This window comes from Polyodon spathula, chromosome 26, assembly GCF_017654505.1.
Source record: "Polyodon spathula isolate WHYD16114869_AA chromosome 26, ASM1765450v1, whole genome shotgun sequence".
NCBI classification, from domain to species: Eukaryota; Metazoa; Chordata; class Actinopteri; order Acipenseriformes; family Polyodontidae; genus Polyodon; species Polyodon spathula.
In genome coordinates, this window is record NC_054559.1 from 14,965,636 (window position 1) to 14,976,654 (window position 11,019).

The window sequence follows — 11,019 nt, forward strand, 5'->3', positions numbered from 1 at the left end:
GCTATACCGTCTAAACAGGCACTAGTAAAATAGATCGGAATTATAATTTTAAGGTTTGTCAAGAGTAGAAGCAGCCAATCATAGCAGCAATTCTCTGCAGCAAGTCAAGTTCCATTTGCTGAGGGGCGCACGCCTACTTTCGGGTCTGGTCAAATCAAGTTACTTTTGAACCACCTTTTTTAAAACTCGTTACCGTGTATTTGATCTTAAATAGATAAAGATAAATAAATAAATAAAAAATAAGAAATAAAGAAAAAAAAAGCTATGGGATTTTATATCAATCAATCAATCAATCAATCAATATTTATTTTATATAAAACCTTTCATAGTGGACCACCATCACAAAGCGCTTGAATTCACTCCTTGTTAGGTACAATGCATAATACATGTCACAGTAAAATACCGGGCATAGCACATTATGTTTACAAACAGTAAAAACAAAATCATTCTGGTAATTGTGTTATTTATTACAACCCCCCCCCCCTCCTCCCCCCCCCGAAAAAAACACTTAAAGTTGATTTACTAATATTTCGGAACCTGCCATTTTGTTTTAATTTCATCATTATTATTTTTTTCAGCACAAACTGCTGCTGTACGTCGGCTTTTTAATTCCAGTTCAATGAAATCTCTTGTACTATGCGCTAGTCGGAACTCAAATAAAGGAACACCCGGCCACGTAGCTGCAAAGTACCGTGAACGTTTAGAACAGTTTTTATTAAAGACGCACACAGCAGCATTGTAAATGTAATGCCAGCACACAAACATTACGATGATAACATTTGATACAGTGTTAGTTTTAAGTCTTGCGGGTTTTTTTTATGTTTTTGTTTGGTTTCTCTTCTTTTCTGTCAACAGAGGTAGGAACAAGAGGAAAACGACACGTTGTTGTCGCGGGATAGTGTTTTGGTTTCAAGGAAGCAGCACCCGGATATGCGGACAGTTTTTTTTTTTAATTTTGCAGGTAGTTTGTGGTGTTGCTTGTTTTTTTTTTTCATTTAATGATTCATTCTGGAAGAGGCAGTTGTTCTGTTAGAACTGTACTTAGTTGTTATGATTGTATCTTTCTCCTGGGTGCTGTATTTCATCCTGGTAGCCAGGACTGCTATAGGGAAATAGACCGGTAAATACAAATACTTCGCTTATCAGACTGCAGTGGGGAATGTCTCTCGATTGGATTGTCAATTCTGTATCGTTAACATGTCTAATCTATCAATTGACACAGCGTAGATCAGGCTGTTTTCGAGTCTAGTAATAAACAGAGGGATAATTAGACGGCTTAACAATCCTGTGGGGTTTTTTGTGACAGTCATGCTCATGATGTTCATGTGAAAAGGTGCTTGATCAAGTAGTGTCAGTACTGATACCGCGCTTGTGTTTTCTGACTGATTAGAACTCTGATTTCCTTCTGAGTAAGATGTCTTGGTGCAGGGTTTTGGCCAAAGATGGCTCCTCCACTCTTGGTCTTTGTTCCAACCCTCTTCTGAATCGCAGAATTGAACCAGTTAAACCTCCACCCAGACCCTGAAGTAGAGGCGTATATAATTTTAACTGTTAAACCTGGAGTGGAATGGACCTCCAGGACCGTGATTGGATACCCCTGAGTCACAAAATTGCAAAGAAAGCATTGTTCGATGGGAAAAAAATAAATAAAATTACCACACAATACACTTAGAATACATAAATAAAATATTACATACTGTCTAGTTCATGTTGGACTGGAAGCACCGTACAGTACGAGGTGAAATATAATTATTTAAAACTATTCAGAGTTTCACCACTGACTAACTTGTTTGTTACAGGCAAGAAATTCAAGGAATGTGAAGTCTCCAGGGGTCTTCTTCCTGAGGGTTAGTGTCAGCAGGAGGGAACATGGACTTCTCCAAGTTTCTGGATGATGACTTTGATGTGAAGGACTGGGTGAATGGGGTCTTTAAAACAGTCCAGAAGGACGCACCTGGCAAAGTGGACGGCCATGCAGCAACTCTGGTCATGAAGTTACAGCTTTTCATACAAGAAGTCAATAATGCCATTGAAGGTAATGGGGCAACCACATTGATACCAATGTATTACACTAATTTCAATCCCAGAGCAATCACTGAGCAACTCTGAGGTGACTCGTGAAATTTTGTTCATCTTTTTATGCAGACTATAAACAAGTGTTTCACTATAACTTCTCAATCACCTCCTGAAAATTTCAGTCTCTCGCTATAATATTAACCGCCCACCGATTTTCAGAAAGACATGGTTTATGAAGTTCTAAAACACCTCAATATTACCATGAGCATCATAATGCAGTGTAGTTCTATGTCACAGGAGGTGTTATGACCTCACAAGCTTGTCTTTCTGAGTAACCCGTGGCAACCACAACATGTGGTGGTTGAGTTTGTTTGTCTGTCTAATAAACTTAGTCTGGTCAAAACTCAGCCCTGCACAGTAGGAACAGTTTCTTCACCCCTTGTCAGCATTGATTCCCTTCTGTTTCGACTCTTCCCGTGTATTTGCACAGAGAGCAGTCACCAGGCCCTGCAGAACATGCCCAGAGTGCTGCGTGACGTAGAGGCCCTGAAACAGGAGGCCTCCTTCCTCAAAGAGCAGATGGTCCTTGTGAAAGAGGACATAAGGAAGTTTGAACAGGACACAGTGCAGTCCATGCAGGTATTACCAGAACCACTGCTCAGACAGACCACCACACAAGCATGTAGAGAAATGAGGAGATCCTGAAACAACTTGTGTGTGTCTGAATCAGATCTGGTTTTGCACAAAACTGCCGCCTCTGGCTATGTTTCCATTCAGAAGTTGGACATATTTCTAGCAAAGTTGCAACATTCGGTGCAGAAATGAATGGAAATCTTTGAGTGCAAAAGAGGGTTTGCAAACTCAATTCTAGTAAACAAAACTGGTGTGCGTTTTGACATCCCGAGTTTAAAAAATAGGTGTATATGTTTTTTCTAACCAGAACAAAATGTATTTTATTTTAATTATCTGTTCACTAGCATAAGCTCGCTTGACAAATTTGGATGGAAACATAGCCATGGTGACGTGCTGTTCTTTTAGTTCAGTTTCATGAAGCTTGAAATTAGAGCAGATCATTGTGATCCGATGTTACAAAGCAGAGATAAATTGAGACCAGTTCTTTCATTTGCTGAGTGTGCATATATCGATGCTGACGCTTATGATGTTTTGGGAAACTCGGAACAGGAAGTATGACCCTGATTTCTTCAAAGCTGCCACAGTGACAAGCTTGATTTTGGTAACACCATAAATAGCAATGTCAACGAAGCTTCTGGCGGTGTTGAACGAGTGCAATTAAGACCTCTAAACCAAACGTGCAGTCAACAAATCCCTAAATCTAGGCAAGTAACAGATTATGACACTGTCTTACACAGTCGACCACATCTCACTCACCCCAAAATGCCTGGCTGTTGAAAAGATCTGGCAGCTTCGTTGGCAGTGTGCCACAATAGAAGAGTGAACCCTGCCAGAGGCGGAACCCTGGTTTGCTCTGTATTTCAGGTTCTCGTGGAAATCGACCAGGTTAAATCGAGGATGCAGGATGCTGCCGAGGCACTGCAAGAAGCAGACAAGTGGAGCACACTGAGTGCCGATATCGAGGACACGTTCAAAACACAGGTAACTTCAGCCCAGCGCTGTGAGCATTTCCTGAACCACTTTGTGTGCTGTATGTTTGTTCTTAAATTGAAATTGATGAGTACGGTGTTTGTGTTGGGTACGGCATTCTTCCTGACAGCATAGTACACATTGTGATTTTTTTTGTAAAAGCTGCGTAAACACTTGTCACTTTGTATGACTGTCATCTCACAGGACATAGTCGTGATCTCTTCCAAGCTGACGAGCATGCAGAGCAGCTTAGCCATGCTGGTGGATACTCCCGATTATTCAGAGAAATGTGTTCACCTGGAGGCCTTGAAGAACAGGCTGGAGGCTATGGCCAGCCCTCAAATCGTTGCCACTTTCAATTCACAGACTCTAGGTGAGCGGTACAATACTGCAGACTGGAAGGGGCTGCAGTGCCACAAGTGACTTTCAGATGGCACCACTGCTGTGTTGTAAACATACTAGCGGAATTGCTTCCAAATTGTAAGGTTATCCTTTAGTATGACTACGAAAAAAATATTATTATTAATAAAATACACTATGTTTTGGTTTACTGCTGAAAAAAAACGTAATTGAATTACCAACAATCATTCTCTCGTTACAATATGAAAGAAAGACTTATTTATCACGAGACTCGTGAGTTTCTGTGACAGTTTCCTGATTTGTAAAGGGCTTTGTGTTGTTTGCCATCGAAAGAGGTGTGAAAATGCAACAGTAACTATAGTAATTTGTGTCTTTGCAGAGCAAGCCAAGGTGTTTGTGAAAGTGTTCATGGAGATTGACAGGATGCCACAGCTCCTCACCTACTACTACAAGTGCCACAAGGTGTCATTTTTTACATGTGTTAATATATAGGATTTAACACTGCAGACCTGTATACAGAATTAGAAAAGAGTGCTCCTCTCAAAACTGCAGATCACTATGCCAGTATATATTGCTGCCCTCTAAAAACCAATCAGTAAACTGAAGGGGTACTAAAAATAATTGGTGAATTCATTTTTTGTTAAAGTATAGGCATTTCGATTTTCACCTGTGTTGTTTCATCCTCCTCTTCCTTGCTGCAGAGCCAGCTGGTGGCTGTTTGGCAGGAGCTGTGCCAGAGTGAGCTGAGTCTGGACAGGCAGCTGACAGAATTCTACGACACACTGCTGGCAACGTGGCATTCACAGCTTCAGTGGAGCAGCCAGGTCGAGTACTGTAGCTGCAAAGCACATCTGTTACTGCAGCGTTATAAAAGCAGAGCACTATTTATTTGCTTCTCTGATAACTCAGTTGTGCTCTTCTTTGGTATTGATTACTACTACTCTATCGAGCATTGTTTTGTTTAACTATGATCAGCATTCAACTGCCCCTAAAAGTACATTTAGAGACATAATCTAACTTCCAATTTGTCTGCATAAAATTATCCTCTTCTGAAACTACTGTGTGACCTTATTGCATAACATTGGATTTGATTGGTTTTTGTTAACTTGTGTTTTTATTACTCTATTGTTAGTGTTCACACGTTTTAAAGGATTTTGTCTTTCAACAGGTATTTAAAAACCCTTATGAGATTGTGACGGTTCTTCTAATTCAGACCCTTGGGGCCATGGTGCCTTCAATCCCGGTGTGCCTCAGCACAGCAATGGAGAGAGCAGGACAGGAAGCGAAGCTCCTGATCCTGCTGGATCTCTATGAAACAGCTGCTCATTTTGCTAAGGGACTAGAAGCTGCCATGTTGCCTCACCTTGGTATGTGTCTGAAGCATCCTTTTCCTCTTGTACATAGTGCCTGTGAAATATTCTTTTCAAATACCCATGTTTTTAGGATGATGTGTATTTTTAAAAACTGTCCAATACGAACCAGGTTGTGAGTCTTTTGTTCTCCGCAGGTGAAAGCAACTTGCTGAAAGTTGGGGAGTTGGTCACTGCGGTGTACGGACCTTATAAACGATACCAGCTTCAATACGGAGAGCTGGAGGAATCCAACCTGCTCATTCAGATCAGTGCTGTGCCACTGGTAAGATGAGACTTTGTCTGAGTCTCCTTCGAAGAAGGAGTTTATAGTACTTGCCATTGCCCCTTTCCCCAGTTTTAAACCCGGTTGGGGAGGTTACATATATAGATATCATATATTCCACACTCATCACTGTGAGTTGTATTGTTTTTTGATGCTGTGTATTGGCTTAGTGCGTGTGCCTTGTTGGCTGTGTTGACTGCTGGTTTCCAGTACTGTGTGTGCTTGTCTTGTGTCTGATCTGCAGGAACGTGGGGAGGTGATAGACTGTGTGCAGGAGTTAAGTCTCTCTGTCAACAAGCTCTTCAGCCTGGCCTCTGCAGCTGTGGACCGGTGCATCAAGCTGACTGATGGCCTGGGGGTGTGTGGGCTGCTCAAAGCGCTGAAGGCTCTTTTTACAAAGTATGCTATGTGAAACTGATGGTGATCTCTCTCAGATCATGGAAAAGTAGCATCACACTGTGACATTTCCATTTATGAAAGCGGTGTTGTAGAGTTACATTATAGATGACATGATCAGGAAACCACATTGATTTTCAGAAGATTAGCTTCACTATTCATACCGGTTGTCTTTATCTTGTGTTAAAATGGGGGCTAACATAATAACATTATATTACATTACAGGCATAATAATAAAAAATAAAAAAAATTTGAAGTGTGCACAGTATTGTTTTGTCTTGCTGCACGTTCTGTTCGCACCTAGGTATGTTTCGGACTTCGCTGGCACACTGCAGTCTATACGAAAGAAGTGCAAACTGGAAGACATGCCGAACAGTTCCCTGTTTCAAGAAGACTGGACGGCTTTTCAGAACTCTGTTAGGTGAGTCTCTAACATGGAAAAGGAACTCGGACTTCAGCTAGGTTAGGTTGGTTTGCCAGTTGTTTCAGATTGCGGTCTGGTGGTAAGTGAACCACGGTGTCTTCAGGCCTGACTGTCTTACTGCAGCATAGGAAAGGGAGCAGGAAACAACCAATGACACTTTCATTAGAATTGACTGATTCCACCATAGCCAGATATTACTGTAAGCAAACCTGATTGTCAATACCAGGAACCTTCCTTTTTAATAATGGTAACTGCTTTTAAGCTTGAAGAAACATTGTGGTTGATTTAATTTGTCTTTCAGAATAATAGCAACTTGCGGTGAACTACTAAGGCAGTGCGGAGCTTATGAGCAGCAGTTAGCAAACAGGTAAGATGGATGTGTAAAGCTCGTTAAACGTCGAATTCCCAAAACATGTATTGTTTGACTGAAACAAATTTTATATAGGATAAACGTCGGTAAAACCACTCACTGTTTTGTATTTTCTTACCAAAAATAATAATTGAAATCATCTCTAGTTTGTGTAGTTTTTATACTTGCTGTCTGTTCCGCTCTGAATGGCTGGGGGTCGCTGTCAGTTAACTCAGTGGACCCTTTATAGAGTGTAGTTTCACTGTCAATCTTTTCATCCTGTTCTGATCTCGTTGACTGAAGCAGCGTTAGAATGCTCTCATTTGTTTAAATGACTGTAAATCATCAAAACCTCCAACGACTGTGCACTTTCATTTGCCAGCTACAGCGCCTACTTTGAAATCAGCAGGTTAAGGTGTAGCTAGGCTTTTGCTATAGTATACGGTGACAGGTAATAGTTTGATTTGAAAATGGGGTGTAAGAGGGAAACACTTGAGTATTGTGCACAATACCCTGACCGACGGCTGAAGTCTCCACGGCAGGACGAAGCGGGTCTGTCTGCCTTGCTTTGCAGTGACTCTGAGTCCAGCTGTGCTGAAGCAGGAGAGGGGTGGACTCTGAATATTAAGTGCGAGTTAGTTCTGTTCAACTATCTAAGGTTTTGTTCTATGCGTATTATTTTTACTTGTACATTTATGCTATAAAAGTCTTTTTTAAGCATAAAGGTTGCTTGAATTGAAACATGATAGTAAAAAATATTTCACAAATAAATGTCTATTAATTGTTAATTTGGCCAAAAAAAACCTAGTTTTATAAGTATGTGAAAATTAAAAAATCATGTACATTAATAAAGCGGATATCCTAAAGTGTACAGCATCAAATTATTATTATTTTTTTAATCTCATGGGGTTGTGAACTGAACCCATCGAGTCTGCTTGTAGGTTCTTGTCGACAGCAGGGAGATACCTGTCTGATTCGTACAGCCCCAGCAGCCTGACTGGGATTCAGGAGGCCAGCGCTGCAGACAGAAGGAGCTCCACTCGAAACCCGTGGCAGGAGTACAATTACTTGCTGAAGGGAAACGCGGCTGAGTATGCCAGCCTGATGGAAATGCTCTATAACTTAAAGGCAAGCGCTCATTTTAAAACACACTTCCACCTTGAGATATTGCTAACCTTTCCATTGCTCGCATGGGGCTCTATAACGCATTAATGGATGCATTTACATTGTGGTTAGATGCAGCTGACAGTGTTCAACAAACAGTGACACATAGTAATGCACAGGTCAAGCCAAAACGCTACTGTTCTACATTTCCATAGTGATTTTACCCTCAAAAATAATTCTCACACAGATCATGGCACTGATTAGTTTTAAATACCTTTACCTCACCTATACCTCAAAGTGCCTGCTTTGCTTTACAAAAGTATAAGGAGGTAAGGCAGGGAGTTCAGGGTTCCTGGATCTAAAGTGAGTGTTGTCCTGTTTTAGGAGAAAGGGACAGGAAACTCAAGCCTGCTAGCTGAGCCTCGCTCTGCGCTGACCCGTCTGAACCAGCAGGCACACCAGCTAGCCTTCGACTCGGTCTTCCTGCGCATCAAACAGCAGCTCGTCCTGGTTTCAAAGCTGGAGGTGAGACTAAAAGCCTTCATCGCAGACTGAAACGAGACTAGAGACTCAACTGCCTGGTTCACATGTGTGGAGCTCTAGGTGTGTCTCTCTGTCCTAGAATTGAGCGAATAAGATGAAAGTAAATACTAGAGGGGTTAGAAGGTAGATGATGAGGGAGGCTTTTACCCAAAATCACTTTGAGACTTACAGTATTCAATACCGCAGTGATGTATGGATAACATGTAGAAACAAATAAACCAGGACCTGCTCAAATGTGTTTCTCTGTTAAGTATAGCAAGATGTTTTATTTATTGCAAAGTTTACATTGTTTATTCAGCAAGTGCATATAGATCGATCTTTTTTTTTTTTTAAATATGCACATGATTTTTAGTGGTGAGCTTTAATAATATCTAAATTAGATAAGCCTGCTTTGTTTCCCCTAACTTGTTTGATTGTGTTTATTCTGCAGAGCTGGAACTCCAGTGGCAGTGGGGAGACCCTTATGGAGGCCCTGCCCACGTTCAGCCTGTCCCCTCTTGAATACATCACCAACGTACGTGCTTCATGGTTTGCTGGTGGAGTGACTGGTCAAAGCTTCCTAGGTTTTTAGGACTGCCCAAGAAAAGGGTTAAGTGGAAATTGTATGGTATCCTTTCTGCTCTGCAAGAAATAAATAAAGTATGATTACAGAGTATTGTTGACTTCAATAAATGACATATTTGTGTTGCTTGATACGGATCAGTGGTGGGTCATTCCATTTAAAAGAGGCCACGTTCTGAGTAGCTATTTCCTGTTTTTGTGGCTGATTATGCATAAGCCACATAATTGCTGAGTTGTGCAAAGGAGAGCTGGATTGGAATTCCCCCCCCCCCCCCCCCCCCCCCATTGCACGTTTTGTTGTATAAGCACACTGTTGCATTGCCAGAATTTTTTTTTATTTGCACACTTGAATCACACTCAGTAACAGTTCCAACACTTGTGTTTTCTTCCCCAGATTGGTCAGTATATCATGTCACTGCCTTTGCATTTGGAGCCCTTTGTCACCCAGGAGGATTCAGCCCTGGAGCTGGCACTACATGCAGGGAAACTGCCATTCCCTCCAGAGCAGGGTAAACAGTACAAGGGACAGAGAACACACCACACTAGGCTGATTGCTGTATCTTTTGCACTGTACCTGCAGTAATGATTTTATTTTTTCATTCATCATCTAGATATTGTACGTGAAGTTGAACCATTACAACCATATGTGTGCTGATTCCCTGGTTACTATGTTGAGGTTACAGAGCTGTCAGATTTTCATACAGGGCTGAGAGTAGGTGTCGGGTTGGCAGGTGCTTCTGTATACAACACTACGAATTACTGTTTCAGGAGCATTATCAAAAGGGATGGGTCTAAGGGCCACCCTTTCTGTACGTTTCATCATAGGAGCAGCTATTAAAAAAAGGGATCTCCTAAGCAAAAGTGGCCGTACTTTAAATAGTCTAATTAATTCTATTTTATTATTTTTATTTTTAATAGGTGATGAAGTACCAGAACTGGACAATATCGCAGACTACTGGGTTGGATCAGTTGCCAGAGCGACGATGCAGACCTACTGTGATGTTATTCTACAGATCCCAGAGCTCACTCCTCACTCCACCAAACAGCTGGCTACTGACATAGGTAAGGAGTGCTTGTTTGTGGCTAATACCGAGTCTTGTATTAAGGGACAGTACTGTGCAAGCAGCAAAGGATGGCTTAATTTTAAAAATCTCAATATTGGCCACACTCTTCTGAACTGTTTAAAATGTGGTACTGTATTTCTGTGCAGTAAGATTTGTTGCTTGCATACAGGCTGAGTGATTGACAAAAGATTTATTGTAAAAGAACGTTGGGATTCATGGTCATTTCCGTTCACCCCCCTCCCCCCAGATTACCTGTGTAATGTGATGGATGCATTGGTCTTGCAGCCGTCACGCATGCTGCAGCAGATTGTAACTCTTCTGAAGACCAAACCGGAGGACTACAGACAAACAGCGAAAACCCTGCCGAGAAGACTGGCCTCCACTTTTGCAGCAATGAGGGGCCTCGATTATTAGGCTTTGCAGGACAGCGTGGGAGGAAGGCACAAATGTATTTTCTTAGCATTAAGTGAATGTCTGCCATTTCCCTTTTGTATCGATTCGATTGTCAGTTATGCACATACAGCGATTGCAAATAAAAAACAAACTCCCCGACTTTAAATGAACGTTTTATTCAACCCAAAGACCTACAACCCTCTGTAACCTCAGGACCTGTGCGGGGCATTGCTGCCCCACTTGCCATACTGGAGGTGACTTCATCACATGTTATAACATTTTGACTGACTTTCCTATCATTTTGCAAGCTCCAGTCAGAGGCTGACACAATCTATGTAAAACTATAAATACTCAAATTAAAACTTGACTAATAAAAGAGCTGCCATTTCTGTGAACATGTGTGAGTGGGCAGGAATGAAATGACTGGGACGCTCACTAAATTGTTCAGTGTGGTATATTTGGCAAGAAGCAGTGTTATTGATTGTGCAGCCTCCATTTGACTTTGAGAGGACAGTATATAAAGACAATTAGAGATGCAAACAGGAAACGGAAAGCTTGTATGCTTACTATAC

The 11,019-nt window shown here is 41.4% G+C and overlaps 1 protein-coding gene across 6 annotated transcripts; it reads left to right on the forward strand.

Annotated features, from left to right (window-relative positions):
• Positions 1–671: 671 nt before the first annotated feature.
• On the forward strand, positions 672–10,607 carry LOC121300958 (conserved oligomeric Golgi complex subunit 7-like). 6 transcript variants are annotated; one of them, XM_041229991.1, is made up of 19 exons: positions 672–744; positions 856–961; positions 1,800–2,035; positions 2,507–2,655; positions 3,514–3,630; positions 3,823–3,991; positions 4,358–4,440; positions 4,680–4,802; positions 5,147–5,345; positions 5,486–5,613; positions 5,858–6,012; positions 6,314–6,430; positions 6,735–6,800; positions 7,724–7,910; positions 8,271–8,411; positions 8,860–8,943; positions 9,385–9,499; positions 9,909–10,052; positions 10,340–10,607. In XM_041229991.1, exons 3-19 carry the CDS (start codon positions 1,870–1,872, stop codon positions 10,522–10,524), a joined length of 2,328 nt encoding a protein of 775 aa, XP_041085925.1. In that variant the 5' UTR covers positions 672–744; positions 856–961; positions 1,800–1,869; the 3' UTR covers positions 10,525–10,607. The 6 variants fall into 6 exon arrangements, with proteins under 6 accessions (XP_041085925.1, XP_041085924.1, XP_041085926.1 ...); XM_041229990.1 differs by having other exon boundaries at positions 693–961; XM_041229992.1 differs by lacking the exons at positions 672–744; positions 856–961 and adding an exon at positions 968–1,120 and having other exon boundaries at positions 10,302–10,607.
• Positions 10,608–11,019: the final 412 nt, after the last annotated feature.